At 48.2% G+C, this 22,486-nt stretch overlaps 1 protein-coding gene across 2 annotated transcripts in view; it reads left to right on the top strand.

The window, feature by feature from the left end:
• Positions 1–9,486: 9,486 nt before the first annotated feature.
• The window catches only part of WT1 (Wilms tumor 1), a 62,762-nt gene continuing 49,762 nt past the window's right edge, over positions 9,487–22,486 (top strand). The window contains exons 1-3 of one of the 2 annotated variants that reach the window (XM_006864866.1): positions 9,487–10,322; positions 15,498–15,620; positions 16,048–16,150. In XM_006864866.1, coding sequence (XP_006864928.1) covers positions 9,881–10,322; positions 15,498–15,620; positions 16,048–16,150 — 668 coding nt within the window. In that variant the 5' untranslated portion in view covers positions 9,487–9,880. The remainder of the gene's footprint in view (positions 10,323–15,497; positions 15,621–16,047; positions 16,151–22,486) is intronic. The other variant, XM_006864867.1, reaches the window with a different exon arrangement.

The following is a 22,486-nucleotide window of genomic DNA, read 5'->3' as shown; positions in this document are numbered from 1 at the left end:
ATGCTTATCCTTTAGTGCCACACCCAGAGTTCCACTAGCATCATTTGTTGTTGTTAAGTGCTATCAAGTCAGTTCCAACTGATAGCTACCCTGTATAGGGTTTCCAAGGAACAGCTGGTGAGTTGGAACTGCTGACCTTATGGTTCGCAGTCCAGTGTTTACTCTACAGCGCCACACCAGGAGTTAACAACATAGAGGTTAGGATTTACAAGATGGAGGATAACTGCATCAGATTACAAAAATGGAGGATCGTTACATAATACTCAGAATCATGGACTACCCAAATTGACACATGTTAGGGGACACAATTCAATCCACAATGATGAATTAAAAGATATTTAAAAACAGTTAACAATAATGAATTTTTGAAAATTAGCATGTCAGTTTAACTTTCTGGGCTGGATCAGAAAAAAGCAAAAAACTGCAAAAAGAGACTGTATTATTGCCTTTCTATTCTTCGAATGCGCTTTACAGAATAATTCTTTTAATATTGTGCTCTTTATTGTGGATTGAAATGAGAAACCATCAGTTGGAGGATGCCTCTCCATCTTTTAAAACACTGTTTTAAAGTCACAAATTATTTTCTGATGAGCCTAATAAACCATTGTGATAAATTTCTCTTACAGGAACATGTAAAGTGTATCTTTTCTGAAACACTGGATTTCTTCTATTGCATAATGAGATATGTAAGTGGTTATTTACTTTCCATCAGAAAGCCCAAAACTAAAGTTTGTGCTCAATAATAGTGACTATCCTCATTCTTTTTGATTTCTAATACTTTTCCAGTCTTTCTTCTTCCTCCTAGACCCACATTCACCCTTGGTCTAATAATTTTCCTAAATCTGTCCACTGTAACTAAACTGGAGTCCTTATCATATGCCATTAAAACCAGGGCATTTTGGGGAGTAAGAGGGGAGTGGTTAATAATTAAACTGGGGCAAAATAAAAATGTGGTGTCACCCTAGGAATAAATAGTAACTATAACAGATAACATTTATTCCATTCCCAGGTTGGGGATAATTAAAGACAAACACATGCCCTAAATAGAGAATCAAAGTTATGTGCTTCTTATTTATCTTGTGTAACATCTGCTGATTAGAGTTTAATATTTATCATCTCTTGGGAAATTTTGTAATTAGCCTCTGTATTGGTAGAGAGAAAAAAATCTTAAGCCTTCTGAAATGTACTTAATTTCTACCAAAAGGGAGAAGGGATCTTTTAGATCTGGAACAGCGATCACAATAGAAGTTTCATTTGTTTGTGATTTATGGAGACTTGGAATAAATGCACTATTGACCAGTATCAGATTTCTAATGGCTTTATCTTATTTTTCCTACGCAATTTAGCATAAACTTTTGTAGTATCTTGAACAGCAAGCCGATATTATGTCCAAGCCTGTTTACAAAGCTATTATTAAATACTATGTGGCAACTTCAGGAAGAGGAGTTCCTTTTTCCCTCCATTGGTGGAAAACAATTTCCTGCTTATTTTGAAAAACATGTGCTTCCCAAAGCCCTTGATGTTAAGCTATGTATTCTGCAGAGAAACTCAGTGAAAATAAATTGGATTAAAAATTTTAACCTAAAGAGCTCATAGCCAAAGTCTTTATATACAAAGGTGTGAGGTTTCAGTGATACAAGAGAGTTTGAAAGTAGATGGAAAGAAGTCCTTTTTCTGTGTAATTCAGAGGTTTGCTGACTGATTTAATTTTTGAAGACACATTTAATATTCTCTGAATAGACATATTGAAAGTTTAATAAACACTATCTGTTGATTTCCTACAAGGGAGCATGTTGGCTTTAGAGGATAAACACTGGACTTCGAACCATAAGGTCAGTCGTTTGAGCCCAAAAGTCACTCCGAGGGAGAAAGATAAGGCGTTCTGCTCTTGCAAAGAGTTACAGCCTCTGAAATTATAGACAGGGTCACTATGCATCAGAACCAACTTGATGGCACCTAACAACAACTGTTAAGCACTTTATATATGTTGTTTTACTTTCAAAACAAATCTGTGAGATAAAGGCATCTTTAGCCCCGTTTTACAGTTCAGAAAATTAAGGCTCAGGAAGAATAAGTAAGTTATCCAAAATTATACAGAAAAGACAGAGCAGAGGAGGATTTAAACCTCAGCTGTGCTACATTCAAAGTCCTGCTCTTTACCCTATTGCATGCTTCTGGATAATAGGATTAAGTGTCATAATATAAAGCTAGGCTCTGGGCCCAGAAAGCTGGCCAGAGAAGGGTAACTAGCAGCAGTAATTATATAGTTCATATAGTTAAGGATACTGAAAACCCCAAAGTTAAAGCTATTTTCCCAAGGGCAGTCAGTGGCAGCGACAGGATTTGAACTTAGATATTCTTATGCCAAGTCCCAAAGTATTTGCTCTGGATCAGGTTGCATACCTGATGTGCTGTGTAGGGAATACTAACTAAACTTTTCAAGCTGATGTTAACCTATAGCCTTCTGCACCAAAATAATAATAATAATAATAATAATTTAAGTTTGATTTTGAAGTAAAAGGTATATAGTTCCTGTCTCAGGATCAGGGAAAACAGGGCAAAATGATTTCTATTTAATTAAGGTGACATCTCCCAGATCCAATGGAAACAAAGAGTGATGTTTCTCCTTCATTCTCACCTTGATCAATGTACAGTCTAGAATTTGTCAATTCATTAGAAGCAAAGAAGAAATTTGTCTATGTAAATAATAACCACCAATTATTGGGTACTTCTTATGGGCTAAAGTTTACATCTAGTTCTCACGCCACACCGGGACTCCTCAAAACCGTAAGGTACTGTTATTTTTATCTCGAAGAGGAGAAAGAGTTTTTGAGGGGTTAAGTGACCAAGTAACAATTTTAACCCAACTCCTTCTAAGCAACTGTCCCACCAATCCCATAAAGTCCAGCTACTTCATAGGCAGTTTTATCCAAACCAAGCATTCCAAATCCTTCAAATCCATCCTGCATCTGGACAGCAGAATGGAATACTTTCTAAATAGATCACAACGGTGGCAGTGCAGGTAGCAGATGGGAGGGACCTCCTTTAGCAGGTCTCCTTGTTCCTCTAAAGCAGTTATCACTATCTGAAACTATCTGAATGTTTGTAATTTGACATGCCAGCCATATCTACCAGAATGTAATTTCCATGAAAGTAGGTCTAACCTGTTCTGTTACTACCTACTTCCAGCCTGGCACTAATAAATGGTGCCAGAGGATGAGGCTGCCCCTGGAGAAAAGTGGACCTCTTGCTTAAAAAAAAAAAAAAGGCTTCAGAACAATCATTTTTGAAAAGGCAGACAATGCCCTGGTTTGCCAACATTTACAGAGAGTGAAGATAAGGAGTTTTGCAAGCTCTTGCTCCTAAAACAGTTTGTCTGAGTTTTGTCTTGGTAAACCTCTGCAAGGAATTCTGGTAATTCTCCTTCCATATCCTCTCCCTCCTGTCCTCTTCTCCCAGGTCCACCTCTGGTCAACAGACAGTCTTCTCTGCAGAACAGCTACATATCTGGCTTCTCAGTCATCCCCATGTTCCGTTGAAGGTCCAGGTGGCTCTTCACTAACAGCCTATCTGATATCTGTGTGAAGAGATAGTAGTCCCTTTTCTGATGAGATTTTTGTAAAGTTCAATTGATTTTGGGGGGGCAGTGTATTCCACATAAAGCTGCTTTTGCCCTCTATCTCTTCTTTCATTATTCTGCTCCCCATCAAATATATTCTACATAACCTTCTTCTGAAAAAAACAAACAAAACGACCTACTGAAGACTTCAAATGCAAACTGTTAAATGTTTTTCCTTTACCATCATACCTTTTGAGGTACCACATGCTAACAAGCTGCTCTAAAGACTATTTCATATGACCTGCCACAACCTACTCCATATTCCTGATTCAATTTTGGATATTCTTACAATATATATTCAGTTGGAAAGATAATACTGATACCTTGTTTTATAGGAACATTTATACTCTGGCAAGGAACTGACTTCATTGAGATACTTTATGGCTTAATACATCTGAATGATTTATATCTCTTTTTGTCTAAGTATTTATGCTAATAAATTTAACAGATTCCCCAGTACTGCCTGGTTCTTAATTTTCTTCAGGGGGTCACAGTGAGAGGGAAATAAAGCAGCATGTTACTAAAGGAAGAAGTAAGAAAGTTCCCCAAACACCTTAGAACACAGAATTGCAACACAAATAAAATCCCTGATAACAGTCATGCTGAAGTAGTAGTCAAAAATAAATTCTTAGGTCTAGATAGATTTCTGTAATTAAGTTATTTTTCAACAAGGGAATCACAAAAGTGACAGAATAGTTAGCAAGCTAATCTTCTGGGGAATATTTAGGTCGTACTTAATTAAATCCAACACCGAGGAAAAGCTTACAACTATTAAACTGAGTGTGGCAGGCTGAGGGAAAAGGAATAGATAAAATCCAGTCTATAAAATATATTCCACTATCTTTTATAGTTTAAAAAGAGAGAAATACTTGTATAAAGTTTTCTAAAATGACAAGATTTTAAGATTGTGTGTGTGTGTTTTTTTTTTTTTACAGGTGCAGAATAAATTGTGGGTTTTTTTCCTCCCCCCTCTCGCTTGATCTTTCCTTTTTCCCATTTTTTCCCTTGTTGTTTGCAAAGTTGAATCTGGGGTCAGGAGTTCTAATTGTAACCTCAGACTGGAATTCCAGATGGTGCGCTCAGGACTGGAAGCAACTCTCAGTTCATCAATTTCATGGGCCTATGTATCTGCTCTGGCCACGGCCCGGCCTCCATCCCCACTGTGGCATTAATGCAGAACAAATTGAGACATATCCTCTATATAATTAGTTCCAGAATTTAAAAAGATTTACGGTATAATAATAGAGGCAGCGCTGCGGAATCCTTTCTTTGGGGACTCTCTGGAAGCTTGGGGACCATCTCGCAGAGGCATCAGAACAGACGGGTAACCTTCGTGGCTCCAGACAAGGGGAGAAGGAGAATTCTGCACAGCGTACTAGGTCTTTCGCACTGGTCTCAAACCAACCCCCAAAAGGAATCAATCAGAGAGCGAGTTCAAACCGTAGGTGGGAAATGGGTTTAAAATATCTGAGTTAATATTTAAACGAACTGAGGAAGTCAAGGAATGGGCCATCACAAAAGTCCTCGCTCTACCCCACGCCCCACCCCAGCTTTATATATATGTTGTTATTGTTAAGTGCGCTCGAGTCGGTCCAACCCTTTGCGACTGGTGAATTTGAACCGCCGACCTTGCGGTTCAAATGGACTTTGCAGTGCAGACCCTTAACAGAACTGAGAGAACCACAATGTAGGCGGTTCAAAATCACCAGCTGCTCCTTGGAAACCCTATGCAGGGTCGCTGTGAGTCAGAACTGATTCCATGGCACTTAGCAACAACAACAACACTCACACATATATATGTATACGCAATTTAAAGAAATGAAACTACATTTTTACAGCCAGCTCGGGGCTGTGAATCCTCGGGGCTGCAGGTGGCCTGCGGTGGGCAAAATCCTGTGAATTGGAGCTGGCGGGAAGGGGAGGATTTAACAGCAGTTGCGTTAATATGTGCTGGAGGTTTGGAGCTCAGGTCTGGGAGCCAGCAGCTAATCGAGCCCCAGCTCCTCTTCTGCGGCAGGCGGTCGAGCCACTCACGATCGCCGTTTGCAGTCCCAGGCGCGGGCAGGCAGACCCAGACCTTGACAGATCGCTGTGCTGCGGCGTGTTTATTCAGTTGTCGGCGGCCTCGGGGTGACGCCCGGAGCGCAGCCCGGGCGTGCGCGCTGGTCCCTGGGGCAGCGGCCTTAGCCACCTGGCTCCGCGGTACGTCAGATACAACAGTCAGCGTCTGGGTGAACTCGCGGGTCTGCTGAGGGTCAAAAGGTCCTAACTACCCCCTCCCATCCAGCCACAATTTTTTGATCTCGCAATAACTAATGCATCTCTCAGACCCGGAGGCGCTTTACTAATGTGGCAGAGAGCCTCTTGGTTTCCTTTCCCTCTATTTTTCTCTTTGGCCCCCACCGTGGGTGGATGGTAGTGGGTAACGCAGCGAGCTGTAGGTACAGAGACCTGGGTTTCGGCTTTACCACTAATTTGCTTCGTGTCCTTGGGCAATAATAGTAACACGTTTTGTAACATTTATTGAGTGCATAGTCTAACACTATTTTAACATGACATGTCTAAGAGTGGGGCTCTCATATCCCATTTGACAACAAGGAAACGAAGAGATTCGACTAGGGTTACAAGTCCTTGATTCTAGGATGGAGCAGAGGTTCACCCTCTCCTTACCAACCCTTGTTTTTAATCACTGCGTTCCACAGCTCACGCATCCTCTCACTGCGCCTCAGTTTCCTTCTCGGTGGCATCAGGTGTTAAATCTCTTGCTCTGAGAATAGGCGATTCAAACTGGGATCCTCTTTGTCTAAGGTCTCAGCACAGACCGGAATGGGAAGTTCAATTTTTTTTTTTTAAAAGGCAACGGCCAGTCTACTCAACCTTCAATTCCTCGGGCCCTCAGGGGGACCTCAAGCTAAGGGAAACGCGTGAGCGCCCCTGCTGGTCAGGGCAGTCCCGAGGTGCGACCTTCCACGCGATCCAACTCAGGGCACCTGAGACCTGGACGGCGGGCGCGTCCACCTAGGCAAACGCTGGACTGTTAGAGAAACTTATCCAGAGAAGGGCGTAGGAGTCAGGGGGTTGGGGTGCCCTGTGACTGCGGAAGTATTCGGTGTCTCTCCTTGGCTCTTGGACCCAAGTGTATGGCGGGGTAGGGTGGGGGGATATTCAGAGGCCACTTCTGTCTTCCTGGGATTTTTGACCTCCAGAAGACTCTGGACTTGGCAAAACTCACCAATCTGTTTCTCAGGCTCCAAGGTCCGAACTGGGAGTGCATCACTCTCCATCCCCACCCCTATCCCAGGAAACAGTGGAGAAAGAAAGAGTTCCAAATTAGCCCAATTCCTATTTTCTTCCATTTCATCCCAGGCAAACACCTGTTGTTTTTTTAAAGATTAAAGGCAGAGATTTAAGCTCCTTTGCTCTACATGGGATGCAAAAGCACACAAATTCACATTCAAGCTAGCTGCCTTCCAGACGCCCTCCTCCCCACAAATAACTTGTAAAGGATGATAAAATATAAACAAGCTAGACTTTGTCGTTTGGAAATTAAAATTCCAGTCTGCTCCAAGAGCTCCCAATTCCCCTTTAACGCCTGAATCCTAGTTAAGGAAAACGACTTCGAAGTTGCAATACAACTGTGTGGATGGAGGTGGAGACGCGGGTCTGGGGCGCTCTTGGGGCAATTTGACCACGAGATGTTTTGTCTTGTAGGACTTCACTCCTTGCAGAAGACCAAACGCAAGTATTCTCCAGTCTCGCAACAAGTTTCAGATGGACATGCGAGAGATGAGAGGTTTCGAGAGTTTAATTCTTTTTAGAAAGTTTTAAAGTGGAAACACGGGGAAATCAAACACTAAAAGTATCGCAGGCATGCGTCCACGACAGCGAAGGTGGCCGGCAAAAAGATAGCACATTTCCCCAACGTTGCCTTCTGGGTCTCCTGAGTCTTCCTGGATCCACTACTTCAAGAGGAGGGAAATGCTTGCATCGCGTAGTTCCTAAATCGTCACTTGCTTCGGGTCCACAGCCAGAACTCACGGCAACTGCGCTTACTCCGTACAAACTAAGTAAAACCAGGGTGTTAGAAATGGAGAATAAGCGAAGGCCTTTTAAGAGCTGAGTTTCTTAGTGCAAACAACACTGTCTTAATTGATGCTTTACAGAGACTTAGCTGGAAAGCCGCGGGCCCGGTTCCCGGCCAGTTTGCTGCAGGCCTCCGGGCGGCGGGCCACTTCCCGCCCAACACGCCTAGCGGTTCCAGTCTGTGCCATCGCCGCTGCTTCCTGATGCTACGGAATATTTGCATGCGCCCCTGAGACTCACTGCACTTGGCGGCCCTGGCGTTTCTTCTTTGCATATGAGCTGATTTCCTAAACCCAGATAGTTCCTGACGACTTTGAAAGAACCAATCAAACAAAAAACTACCCTGCTCTGGAGTTCTGGGCTCCCAAAAAGAGACTAGGTGGTGGCTGGCGTCGGATTTGGCGAAACCCGTGCTTCCAACGGTGTGTGCACTGCCTCCGACTGAGGCGACTGCTTAGTCCTAGGCGCCTCCTGGCCAGTCACTTCGCGTCCAGGATTGTACTCCTGACCATGAGCCGAACTAAACCTCCTCCCGCGGAAACTACGCCAGGAGCTGTCCTCTTCCTGCTGGCTTCCTATCTAGTGTCCCTCACCCTCCAACTGGTCTTAAGAACGCTCCTGTCCGAATAGAAGCAGGCTCTGTGCATTTCCCATGGGTATTCTTCACTTCCAAACTAGCTAGTGTTTTCCCGTAGAATTCGATGTGCCCCACTAGAAAGAGTAAGGAATGGTAACGATTTTCAGTAAGTGGCAACTTCCCTCCTCCGGGTACAAAACTTTCCTAAATCAACAACCACTAGACAATCAAAACATGCCCTATATATCTCAATTTATGAAAACACCCACAGTCACCCGGTTGGGGTACGTTCGTTTCGAGTCCTGGGATTCCGGAACCCGCAAGGGGCCGCCATTTCACCAGTGACCCCAAGATTATGGCCACCACTCCAGCCTGCTGGCTTTTGAACAAGAGCTGGACTTGGCGGCGCAGAACTAGGGTATCCACTACTTTGAAGTCTAAGAAAGTTCTCAGCGCTTTCTCGAAGTTCCCGCCCTCGCCGAACCTACCTACTCCTCCCTACAACCCTCCCTTTCAGATTAACACCCCTGTACCCACCCCCTTTGGAGTCCTGATGTGGCGCTGCAGGATAATGGTGGACTGAAAGGTCGGTTTGAACATCAAGGGCCGTGGTTCAAACTCACTAGCCGTTCCTCCTCGGAAACCCTATACAGGGTCGCTATAAGTCAAAACTGACTCGACAGCACTTAACAACAACAACTTATGCCTTTCGAGTCCTGGTGTGGCTCTGTGGGATAATGCACTGGACCCCAAGGTGGAACCACAAGAGCGGCGGTTCAAACTCACCGGCTGCTCCTCGGAAACCCTACACAAGGTTGCTATGAGTCAGAAACGACTCGACAGTATCTAACAACAACAACCCACCCCTTTACACTGGGTTGCTGAGGGACGCGTCCTGCTCACCTGAAGGGATTCTCAGTGCTGCGGGGTGCCCACACTCTTGAAGTCCAAGAGGGAAGGGGGAGCTGCGCCCCACTGACTAGCTGAGTTCGAGCGAAGGGAGAGGAGGGTGTCTCTGAAAGAGACTCTCCCTCAGGACCGCCCCCACCCCTCTGCTAGGGCGCCCGCTCCCCCCGCCCCCAGGAGAAGCGCGCTCTCCGGTCGGGTTCCAGCAGCAGTGTGAATGGAGCGGTCGAGCCTCCTAGCTCCTCCTCCTTCCCCGCCGGCCCCTCTTATTTGAGCTTTGGGAAGCAGGGGGCAGCTAGGCAGCTGGGGTAAGGAGTTCAAGGCAGCGCCCACACCCGGGGGCTCTCCGAACCCCGACCGCCTGCCCGCTCCTCCCTTCCCCTTCCCGCCCTCCCTCCCACTAACTCACCCACCCACCCAGCCAGAACCAGGACGGCAGCCCAGGACCCGGGGCCCGCCGCCTCCTCGCCGCGATCCTGGACTTCCTCCTGCCGCAGGAATCGGCTTTCACGTGTGCCCCGGAGCCGGCGTCTCCGCGGGCGCACCCGCCAGGACCCGGGTGCCTTCAGCAGCCAGATCAGTCAGGGGTCCGGGGTCCGGGAAGCATCTGGGCCAAGTTAGGCTCAGTCGAGCCGAGCGCCGCACGTCTGCAAGGTCGGAGGAACCGCGGGTCGTGCGTGGCTGAATCGCAGCAGATGGGCTCCGACGTGCGGGACCTAAACGCGCTGCTGCCCGCCGTACCCTCGCTAGGCGGCGGCGGTGGTTGCGCACTGCCGGTGAGCGGCGCCGCTCAGTGGGCACCGGTCTTGGACTTTGCGCCCCCGGGTGCCTCGGCTTATGGTTCGCTGGGAGGCCCTGCGCCGCCGCCTGCTCCTCCGCCACCCCCTCCGCCGCCGCCTCACTCCTTCATCAAACAGGAGCCGAGCTGGGGCGGCGCGGAGCCTCACGAAGAGCAGTGCCTGAGCGCCTTCACCGTCCACTTCTCCGGCCAGTTCACCGGCACCGCGGGAGCCTGTCGCTACGGGCCCTTCGGTCCTCCTCCTCCTAGCCAGACGTCCACCGGCCAGGCCAGGATGTTCCCAAACGCGCCCTACCTGCCCAGCTGCCTCGAGAGCCAGCCTGCTATTCGCAATCAGGGTAAGCTGTCCGCGGAGCGCCCCCTGCTCGCGGGGTGGCGGCCCTGGGGCTGTCGCGGCGCGCAGGCTCTCCCCTCTCCTGCCCCTTCACTTCTATCCGCCGCCTCCCTGAAGGCTGCGTGGGTAGCGGAAGCGATGACGGGCCGGGGAGGCGAAGGAAGGACGGGGAGAAGGAGCAACCGCTTGCTCTTGGCTCCATCCATAGCAGAGCGGGAGCCAGCCGGGCTGTTCGCTTGAACCGGGAGGCTATCAGGGGTCTTCTCGTACCTTGAGAGAATCTGAGTCCCCACGAGGGAACCGGTGCCGTTTCAAGCTCCGCCTAAAAAAGAAGTTTTGCCGCTTTGAGGCACAACCAAGTAGTGCCCAGGAATTGGACTTTAGGGTCTGGACTTGATTCAGAGTTTTACCAGCGCGGAATGGGCAGCCTCTGTTGCATCCGTTGCGCCCGGATGTTCACACGATGTTGGCACACAGTAGGCGCATAATAGGGATCGTGGACATAAAAATAAGTAAATGAGTGGTCCAGACACTACATAATTAATTAATATTAATTTCCTTGTTGTCTGCGTATAGCGCCCGCGTAAAGCGGTATCGAAGCAGATCTCTCCCGGGGGTTCTAACTAAGGCGGTGAGGCGCAGAGCTACTGGGGACACCGGGATGGATGAGAAGTAAACATTTGATTCCGAGTTCAGCGATATCGGGTTCCACCCAAGATAGTGGAATGAAGCTGGAGCATTGGCTTTCCAGCCTGCCTCGAGCATCTCCTCGTCACGTAGACCACGGGCTAAAAGACCCGGTGGTGAGAACTTGTTAGGTGCCACCGAGTAGGTATCGATTCTTGGTGTAAACTAAGACGGCTTATATGCAGTCTCCAGTACTCCGTCCTCTTTCCCTGGGCCAGCACGGAACGGCCGGTGCCGATCCCCCGCTTCCGTCCCCCAGTAGTGCAGTAATTGAATTTCGTCTAATTGAATTTCGACACTGATAAGAATCTAAACAAAAAAAGCTTGACTTGATATTTTAGGAAACGCTTTGCTAAAGTGATGGGGGATATTATTCTAGGATCAAAAATTCGCGCAGGCTTTGGGGCTGTGATGTTTCTGAAATGCTTGGGGTGGAGGAACTGAATGTGTAGAGTGTACAGGAGATGTTGGACTCCGAGTCTCAAGACAAGCCTGGAGATTGAGTCCATCCACAAAGACCTATGATGGAGAAGCGGAAACTCGACTTTTCAGGACTTGAGATTCTAAGTACCGGACTATGGTGACCCACTGAAAAATGACTGGGCCAGAAGAAACATAGAGACTGACACGCAGAGGTGTGAGGAGAACTTGTGTGGATGTGTGCTATTTGGAGAGGCCCAAGAAATTATCTGGTTTAAACCCTTGGGCCTGAAAATTTGACTGCGTCATTATTTTTTTAGTCCATTTAGATTAAGCAGTGGTTTTGAGAACCTGGGCTCAGTTGCTTTGGTTTGAACTCCTATTTCCAGCCTTCTGCAGGGCAGGTTTGGAAGCAAGATATCGTCAACTCGGTGTGGGGCGCAGGACCATGTGCTTCCCAGCCAGGGGCACTACATTTAGAGAGTAAGGAAGCAAATATCTCTTGAGTATTCCGAATCGGATACCACAGAACTAAAAGGACTTGGGAATTAATTGGTGCTCAGAACAGGCAGGCGAATGAACTCCGCCTCCGGGCTGGACTCCACCTGGGAGCAAGGCTAGAGCAAGAATTGATCCCTGACCTCAGTCCAAGCCTATAAACCAGGGTTTTTGTCTACAGACTTGGTTTTCTCCCCAAATAAAAACAGAAATGGGTGTAGACGCCCAGCCCTTGGGCTCACTTGGCTGATGGGGATCGAGAAGGATGTGAAAAGCCTCCTTAGCCCAACCTGACTTCAGCTAGCAGGGCAGGCACTGGAGGTTTCAAGATCCCAGATTTATTATCTGGATTTCCAGGGTTCTTGCCACCCGCCCCCAACTCCAAAGCTCCAGGAATTCTGCAATCTGAGTGTGGCTGAGACTTGGGCAGAGGAAGGCAAGGACATCAGTCCCCTCCAGAAGTGTGAGAATGGTCCTCAGCATGCCAAGGACAAGGTCCAGGGAAGAGGATCTGGGCACTCTCTGGATCCTGGTCCCCAGGTCCCCAGGCAAAGTTTCTTCCCTTCCTCCTCAAAGGTTTTCTAAAGTGAGTTCAGTGTACTTATATATATATTATAGTTGATGGTTCAAGCTTGGAAACCCTATACAGAGTCGCTCTGGGTCGAAATTGACAGCACTTAACATATTATAGTTGATGTTTTAAATTTACCACTAAACATTCAATCAATCAGTAGACTTTTTTTTTTTTCTCAGTAAACATTATTGTCTGCTTGCTCTGTGCCAGGCACAGTGTAGGGTACTGTGGATTGGCTATTAAGACAATTAATGTGCCTCTGCAGCCTGTGGAGATGCTTTCGACCAGACACGGAGGAGCCTCCTATTCTTGGAGGGCTAAATTGAAAGATTAGGTATGCTCGTAGAGATTACTGTATGCAACAGGCAGTTTGTGGCAGAACTGGAAATGGAACCATGATAGGTTCCATTTCTGTTTGTGTTTACTTCTCTAGAGACCTTGGCCCCGCTGACTAGACACTGAACCCACTGTAGTAGGTATGAGGACTTGTCAGGGCAGAAGTGAGGCTGAGGTGGAGGTAGGTAGGCATCTGGGTCATACCAGAATAAATGCGTGTCTGAGGAGAAAAACACGATGTTTTGGTAGTCAGCCCCTGAGCCACCAGCTCTCTTGGTGCTCAGAACGAGACCTTGGTATCTCCAGGCTCACCCTCGGGTCTCCCGGGGAGGCCAGCTCAGCCCGAGGACCAGGGGCGCCCCCTCCGGTCACTCAGGAGAGGGTATCATTGTAAGCAATCATACACTCTCCTGCTGAGCATGATCCAGGCTGAGTCTGGTGTTACCCACCCCTTAGCTCTCCGGGGCAGGCAGGGACCGGCGTTTCCGGGCTCCTCTGCAGTCCGCGGGCGGGAGAGGGAGGCACTGAGCGTGTTCTCGCCTATCGGTGCGGTCAAGGTTGCGTTTCCCTCCCTGTCGGAGACTAACCGTGGGAAAGGCACTACCTTGGCCGCTAGAGCCTTTCCCTCCAAGGTCTGTACAAGGAGCCTTTGAACACGCTGCCCCTTCTAGCCAACAGCTGTCCCTCCCCCGGCTGCCGCCTCTGATCTCTCGGTGCCATGGCCGTCGCGGGGTGCTGGACAGCGCGTTCTAATCAGTTCTGTTCCCGATAAGCTCCTAATTAAGAGAACCCTTCTTCCTCTCCGCAGGGCTCCTTCACTTGAACACTGTTGATCCCAGGAAGGGGGTTTAAGGCTGGCCTCTGGCCGCCAGAATCTAAGTGTCTTATCTGGGAGGGGGGTTTGGGAGCCTTGCTTGGCATTGGCAGCCAGCCTTGGGCCGGAGTTTGGGGCACCGAGGCGAAACGGCCCACGCGGGAAATGCAGAGCGCTGACAGTTGCAGAGCCCACCTCTAAGGACCACGAGTTGCTCATCAGCTCAGGAATGGAGACGGGTTCGTCTAGAGGCACTTTATTTGTCGCTTCTAATTTACCTGCCCCTTTATTTTAAAAATATCCTTTCAGACATTCGATTTTCCCTCTGGGTGAAATTAAGCAGCCGGAGCCAAATTTCGTTAGCAAAGCGGATGAGTAGGCCTCAAATTGGGCCAGGCCTCCGCTCCCAAAATGAAGTCGCTAAGAGAGCTCACAACTGAGAGCTGTTTGGGCGGGAGTTATCTTAGGCGGCAAGAAATGAAGGACCTCCGGGGTCAGGGAGATTAAAGCAGGTGGTGGCTTCTTGAGTCGTCAACCTGCAGTGCTTGAGGTCTGGCATGTGCTGGACTGAAATTTAAGACCGCCCCGCCTCTATCCCCTGATCCCCACTCTGAGCCATCAAACTTTGGCCAGTGCCTCTTTTGCCCAGGAGCGAGGATTGAAGCTCAGGATTTGTTTGTGTTTTGTTTTGTTTTGGGCGCTTGTATGAGAATTGTCTACCATGGTGGCTTAAATTTTTGCGGACCTTGTTGCAGACCGTGCCAGGAGCAAGAGTGGAGGAATGGGGACCTCTGCTGAAAATAAGCTGGGGCTTGGAAACCCTGAGTAGTGTCTGGCTCAGGGGAGTTGGGACTTGCACGGTGGTGGAGGACACAGAGGGCAGGTATCACGTCCTGGCTACTCTTCTTCCCACATCGGCCTGGATTTCAGACTTGTGGAATTTGGGCTCCGAGACTAATCCTTATTGAACTCGAGGGTGCTTTTCGCGAAAGAGTAACAACAGTTTTCCAGAAGCAACTTAATAACAACCAGGAGAGAGCACCTCTTTCCTTTTCCCATCTTCAGAGAGGTGTGGAAGAGCAAGGCTGTAGTGTCTCCGCCGAGAAACTGAGGCAGAGGACCTGTACATGGCATGTCCAACATACTCTGAAAGACAAGTAAGGGCTGCGGTGAGAGGGACGTTGTCAGCGTAGTAGTGGTCATAACCAGACCCGCTGGGCGCCAGGTGTGCCCAACGGTGCAGGGTCGAGGCCCGTGGACCGAGCTGGAAGGGCCCCTTACCAGCTTTCCCGAGGATCTCCAGCGTAGTGGTGTCGGGTCGCGCCGCTCCAGACAGATAACACTACTTGGTCATTATTCTTCCTCATTGAAAGCCCAAGCCTCTTAACTGGCCCCGAGTAATTAATGAAAGTTGGTGCGCAGGCCCCTGATTTACGGCTCGAGTCAGCACAGGGTCAGCGGAGCAGATTCATTTCGCTCGCCCGCGCTGCCCGGGCGCAGGAGCCACGGTGTTTGTTTTTTGGGGAGAACAATTTTCTCCGCCGAGCAGGCGACGTTTTTTATACTTAACTTGCCAAGGGGGTCGGTGCGGAAACGGCAGTCACAGTGAAAGACGACAGTGTAAATAAATTGGGAAGTGGCCCAGGAGGTCAGGATAAACCTGTGTCCCGAAGTCATACCTCAGGACTTGGGGCCTCCCGTCTTCCCCCCCGAGAAAGTCCTGGAGGCTGGGGCCTGGTTGCCGGCGCCGGGGATCTGAATGGTTGGTTGGGGTAGGGAGGAGGGCACTCCAACGCCCGGGTTTTCCCCAAACCCCGCTGACACTATGCTTTTCCACGTCGTGCCCGCAGGATACAGCACAGTCACCTTCGACGGGACGCCCAGCTATGGTCACACAGCCTCACATCATGCGGCACAGTTCCCCAACCACTCCTTCAAGCACGAGGACCCCATGAGCCAGCAGGGCTCTCTGGGTAAGGGTCAGGAAAGATTTGGGTGTTACTTCCCCTTCTTCTGCATGGCCCTCTAGGAATTTCTAACACTTGTCAGAAAAGGGCTTCCAAAGAGACTTTAGAAAAAATTAGCTCAGTCCCAGAAACGCCAATTCCAATTTATTTCTGAGTTTCCCATTCCTCAGTCCTACAGCATGTGAAGAACACTGCCCAGGCCCGCAGGACTTTTCGCACAACCACGCGGTGAATGCTAAGGACATAGGTGGGACGTTCAAGTCGTGGTCACCATCTGGATGCTGTCGCTGCCCTTCTGGCGATCCAGGCTTTCAAGCCTCCAAGTTAGCCTAGGGGCCAAGCCCAGGATGAAGATTTCCCTAAACCACATCTCCGAGGTCTTGCACCCGGGGTTCTCTGGCGCGCTCACCCTGCCCTCCTTGACTCTTTGCAGGCGAGCAGCAGTATTCCGTGCCGCCTCCGGTCTATGGCTGCCACACGCCCACCGACAGCTGCACAGGCAGCCAGGCCCTGCTGCTGAGGACGCCCTACAGCAGGTAAGGCACCATGTTGGGCTTCCCTGCATCCCGGAGGGGGCTCGGGAACGTCGGACGCGGGTCAGCTCGGACCACGGTCGTGCAGGGCGTGGGCTGCACAGGGCGCCTCTAGCCCACCCCACTCCTTACAGCAAATGAAGTAGATCATCTCTCCGCTCTGATTTGAAAGAAGTTTGTTTCTGTGCCTCTTGGTAGTTCTCATTTCAAATACTGCTCAGAGCAGCAGAAGGAACGGCGCTCTGAGAAGTTACTTTCTGCAACGGTCTTTTCTTGGGAGGATTTTAGCTTTCTTTCACTCTGTCTTCTCATTTCCCAAACCCCATCGGCCCAGACTCTTTCTGGACCACTCCGAGGGCGCGCCCCTCGGACCACAGGCTGATTCCCTCCCTGTTCCCCAGTGTCCCCAGCCACGCTTGCATTAGGGGTGTCATTCCCAGCGCCTCGATGGTGGCTGGTGCGGGCCCAGGACTGGTCACATCAGTACCCTGTGGGGAGATTGGGCCAGCTGGCGCGGGCCTTCCAGTTTACGGAAGGCAGCAGATCAACTTTTTGTGTTTTTTCTCCCACCAAACGTTTTTCCCGTCGCTTTTTCCTTCTCTCGAATCTAGTTCTCCCTTCCCCTTCTCTCCCCAAATTTATTCTTCAACTTTGGGTGAACTTGGCGGGTGTCCCGCGCCTCCGATAGGGTTGCTTAGTAACTGTAGAGCACACACCGGCCCGCGCCGGTTGGGAAGGTGGGGAGGGGCGAGGGAAGTGGCGGCGCGCTACCTTTGCCGCCCCCATTGGGCGCACATTACCTCATTGCCCCTCCCCCGGGGTGCTGCGGGGATCCTGATACCGACAGCCCCAAACACATCCCCATCTCCTCCGCCCCTTCGCGCGGGGACCGGGGGCTGACGTCAAGGGAAGGAGGCAGTGAGGTAATGAAGGAAGGAAAAGCGTCTGCCCTGGGAGATTGGGTGGGAGAATGGCCGCGTCTGGGGGACCTCCGTCCCACAGGTGGAGGAAGGGCGGCAGTCTTCGCAGGGGCGCATCCCAAATGCCCCTGTTGGGTTTATGAGATTGCACTGAGACTAATCCGTCTTCTCTATGGGGAGCTCTCCCCACTGGGAATTCCCAGAGAAGTACAGGACTGCACGCGTTCTGCTTGTGTGCGCCCAGAGCTCGGGGCCTTTGGAAACCTTGCCTTTTCCCCTGAAAACCTAGAAGATCTAGTTGGGTCTCCGAAATCGGAATCGTATTTCTCTCTGTCTTCCCCTTCCACTTTGTTTCCATCTGAAATTGGGGCATTCTCAGAAATTTTTGCTTGAATTTTGTTTTCCTTGTTGCATCTGACCCCTGAGTGTGCCTGGCCAGATTTAATCTCTTCCCCCTCAAGCGTCTGTCTCCTCAATCTTGGGATCTAGTCTCCTCTCTCAGCCTGAAATCAAGGTAATGGTATATACATTGTTCGTTTATCAAGCCCATTTTTGTCTCATGTGATCCGATATAACAGAGTACAGCTGCCCCATAGACCTTTTCTAGGATGTAATCTTTATAGGAGCAGATCCCCAGGGCTTTTCTCCCGTAAAGCTCCTGCGTGGGTTAGAACCACCAAGATTTTGGTTAGCAGTGGAGCATTGAACCATTGTGTTACCATTGCACCACCAGTGGCCCTTAATGGTTTGTATACCAGCACTGAATAATCTCTAGAATGCATGCTTGCTTAGAGGAAAGTCTCAAAATTTGAGTTCATTCAACAAGTCTCTCGTCTCAAGTAACAGAACTGAGGGGTTCTGACTGCACATATATGTGTATGGATGTGAGTAGCAGTGAGTAGAAATTGCTTTATGGGAAGTGACATTAGTCCACCCATCTTCTTGGCTACTACACCATGAAGAAGATGGACAGAGTTGTGTCTAAAGACCCCTAGCAATCCTAGCTGGATAAAAGCAGGAGCCTCTTTAACACTATAACTAAAGTTTATTGCATGCTCACCATTGTGTTAAAATTTTCACTCATGGCTTATTTAATCCTTTTGACTATTTGATAAGCATGTTGTTGTTAAGTGCCACTGAGTTAGTTACAACTCATAGCACCCTTGTATAGGATTTCTGAGGAGCAGTTGATGGGTTTGAAACTCCAACTTTGTGGTTAGCCTTCCAGTGCTTTTCTTATAACGCCACCCAAGGACCCCACTTGATGAGGGTGGGTGCGGTCATGTGATCTCTACCAATAAGGAAACATGGTAGTGGTGATGTGCTTTGGAGCCCGTTCCAACTCATAGCGACCTTATAAAGCCTCTTCTTTCTTTTGGGAATGGCTAGTAGTTTCGAACTGCTGATCTTTAGGTTAGCAGCCCGACTCATAACCACTATGCTACCAGAGCTCGTTATATCATATGTTGTTGTTGTTGTTAAGTGCCGTCGAGTCGGTTCCGACCCATAGCGAACCTGTACAGGGTTTCCGAGGGTGTAAATCTTTACGGGAGTAGAACCGCGACCTTCTGGTTCACAGCCCGATTCGTAACCACTACGCTACCAGAGCTCCTTATAGCAAGTGAGAATAAAAGCCAGGATTTGATCTTCTCTCTGTCTGACTTCCAAGTCTGTCTCTACTCTGACCTACTTAGGGATTCCTTATTCCTCCAGTGTCCACCCTCTTGGATTTCTCCCTTTATAAAATGCCTCCTACTGGAGAAGCACGGTGGCTCTGTGTGAAAAGCACTGGTCTTCGAACCAAAAGGTCAGTGGTTCAAGACCACCAGCTGCTCCTTTGCTGCTGCAAAGATTTACAGTCTAGGAAACCCTATATAGCAGGAGTGGGGAACCTTTTTTCTGTCAAAATGTATTATCATTTGTGGGCCATACAAAATTGTTAACTTAAAAATTAGTCTGATATATTTGGTCAAACATTTAATTAACTCACCCCTTTGGAGTCCTGGTGTGGCCCCGTGGGTTAATGCGCTGGACTGCAAAGTTGTTTGATCTGCAAGGTCAGTGGTTCAAGCTCACCAGCCTCTCCTTGGAAACCCTATACAGGGTTGGAACTCACTCGACAGCATTTAACAACAACAACAACAACAACAATGTGATGGTTGGAGTCCTGGTGTGGCACTGTGGGCTAATGCGCTGTACTGCAAAGTCGTTTGAACCACAAGGTCGGTGGTTCAAGCTCACCAGTAGCACCTTGGAAGCCCTATACGTGGGCCGGAACCAACTCTGTGGCACTTACCAACAATGTGATGTTTGGAACTGCAGTTGCCTTGGCAGGGCCAGGCCACCCCTGCTATACAGGATCACTGTCTGTTGGAACCCACTTTACAGCACTTAACAACAGCAACAACAAAGCCCCTACTAGGCACATTTGCTGATTAGTAGAGATTTACTACTTGTCAGGCACCTGGCAATGCAATGGTTAAGTTCTTGGCCGCTAACAGAAAGGTTGGAACTCAGTCCTACCAAGTGACACCTGCCAGTCAGCTTTCCTAAGGATTACAACCTAGAAAGCCTTAGGAGGAGTTCTATACTGTCACATGGGGTCCTTAATGAGTAAAAGTCGACTCAGTGACTCCCCAGCACCAGGCTTTTACAAGTACAGGTTTCCCCCACTATCTGAAGGTTGAGCATTCCTGTGAAACCATTCTTAAACTGAAATAACGCAAAGTGAAGACACAATTACCATTAATTTATATGGAAGATATGGTTGAGCATTTTCAGACCCAAAATGAACCTACCAAACCATACCAAGTAACATATACAATGTAAAATAACACAGACATATAGTAGTCACAAACAAAGTTCAAAGCCATGATGATTTGATGTTGAGGTGCTGAATGCAGTTTCCCCAGGGAAGGAGCTTGGTGGTCATTCTCTCTGTTGCTCCGGGGGTGTGCAGACTTTTAATGGCCTGCTGCAAAACAAACATTGAACGCTCATTTGCATTTCTTTTCACCTTTTGTCATAAAACCAAAAATCTTCTTTAGAATTTTTTGGGTTGGCCAAAACAGTCACTAATATTGTTGTTAAGTGCCATCAACTGGGTTCCAACCCATAGTAACCCTGTATAGGGTTTCCCAGGAGCAGCTGGTGAGCTTGAACCCCACTGACCTTTGGTTCAAACAACTTTGTAGTCTAGCGCATTAGTCCACAGCGTCATACCAGGACTCCAGGCACTCATGTAGGCCTTTCCTAAAAGCAAAGTGACAAAACAAACTTGGAGAAGTTCAGGATCTTGTATTGACTCATTTCAGTAATATAAAGATTAATAATGTACAAAGGGCCTTCAAAACATTTGTGAAAATGGGGGAACTGATCTCCCCCGCCCCCAGTTAATTTGCCCAATATAACACAGTAAAAGGTGGAGCTTGTATTCAAACCAGGAGTTGAGTCTTCAGAATCCATCCTCTTACCGTTTGCTGCTTGTCTTCATGGCTGTCATTCTCTTTCCCAAGGTGGCATCTTCTCAAAGTCACAGAGAAAGTTTTTTATTTCCCACAGTTGTGAAAGAAGCCGCATTATCCGTTAGTTTTACCCATAGTTTTCCCTACAAAACACTTAGTAGTTTGAGGACTAGTACTTTTACTGGTGGGCATTATTGGAAGTGTACTTAAACTTTCTCTTGAGGCTCTAACTCACAAAGCAGCCTTCCTCCAAACTCCAGGCTCTCCAACCTCACCTTTACCAATGGGTGTGAACTGCTGAGGTGAAGTTCAGTCCAGACACCTAAAAAATCCCAAGACAGAGAGACCTCTCGTCCCCTTCCATTCCCACTCTCACATAGGGGTGGAGCGTGGAGGGGGGGGTGGGCAGGGAGGAATAACTGCTTTAGGTTGATATGTGCTTCTTCTGAGACATGACTCCAGGGGAGGGGAAGGTGGCTGGCCAGGCTAGCTAAGTCAGACCTCACTTAGCACTTTCTAGTGGGCTCTTCTCTCTCCTCTCTCTCTGAGCCCTCTTCTACAAGTTTCATCTGCTTCTACTGCTAGCTGACCTCCTTAAAACCGTCGAGCCCTGATTATGCCCATTTCATGGATTCATTCTCACAGTTCGTTTGAAAAGGATACCGTGTGTTAAAGTATTTTCCAACACAATGATTTTTAAAGACATTCTAGTCTTTACCCTCCCCCCCCTTTTATTAGTTTTGCATATCCTTCTTTAAGAATGGTGTTACTAATTTTAATGAGGGTATATCATCTGCCAATTTTATATGATATGAGGGTATATGATATGCCAGTTTTAATGAGGGTCAGTTTTAATGAGGATGTATCATCCTGGGAGAGACCCATGTTTGATTCCTGTCCAATGCTCCTCAAGCTCAGTCATCAGCTGTCTGTCACTGGGGGCTTGCATGTAGCTGTGATACTGAATGGCCTTCAGCAGAGCTTCCAGACCAAGACAGACTAACAATGGTCTGATGCTGTTGTACATGGGGTTGCTCTGAATCTAGCTGACTCTATAGCAGCTAAAAACAATCTCTTCCTGCAACCCACCCCCAACCCCATAGCAGGCAAAACTACTCCAGCCCTGTAAGCAATTACTGCTGGTTTGAATATTTCAGATTGAATGTGGATGGTTCACAAGTGGTCAAGGTGAGAGTGGAACCTGCTACTGGTAGACTGACTGCCTGGAATTCAGGTGGAAAGTTTAGTTGTGAAAAAAAGCTCAATAGCTGCCAGGAAGTTACTGGGGAATCTTGGGATTCACAAGTCAGTGGGACCATTCACAATCCACAATTTAGATTGGTGTTGAACATAGACATAAATCACAGACCTGTGCTCAAGAAAATTATGATGGGAGCACGATGGCTCTGTGAGATAAGCATTGGACAGCGAATCACAAGGTCAGCGGTTCGAGCCCACCAGCTTCTCTGCTGGAGAAAGATGATGCTTTCTGCTCCCACAAAGATTTAAAGTCTATGAAACCCTGTTCAGGCTCACTGTGTGTTGGAACTGACTCAAAGGCACTTTACCAATAATAACCCCTTCTCACATGAGGACCTATGCATATATGCTATGATCCTTTAAGATGCTAATATTTGTTTCTCACACGGGTAGGCACAAAACTGGAAGGCCTTAAATGGTCTCCAGGGTAGTGGGCAGTACCATCAAAGCCAGAGGCTTGAATTAGATTTGCCTCCAGGGAGGGGGAAAAATCTAGTCTCAAATATTCCTGTGACTTTTGTGCTGACCAAGTGTTTATTAATAGAAGTTGAATCCCCAGAGGGTTTTTCTTTTGGTTCACTGGTGAGCTTGAGAGAAATTACAATACCAAGAGTGTGACTGTAAAATAATTATTCACTGTGGCCTGCTGTGCAGAAATTTCTTGGCCCACACCCTCCAACAGCACAGGAAAAGGA

The sequence above is a fragment of the Chrysochloris asiatica genome, unplaced genomic scaffold (assembly GCF_000296735.1).
Source record: "Chrysochloris asiatica unplaced genomic scaffold, ChrAsi1.0 scaffold00072, whole genome shotgun sequence".
Lineage (NCBI taxonomy): Eukaryota > Metazoa > Chordata > Mammalia > Afrosoricida > Chrysochloridae > Chrysochloris > Chrysochloris asiatica.
The sequence above is the reverse complement of the archived record's forward strand: the minus strand, read 5'-3'. Positions and strand labels throughout refer to the sequence as shown.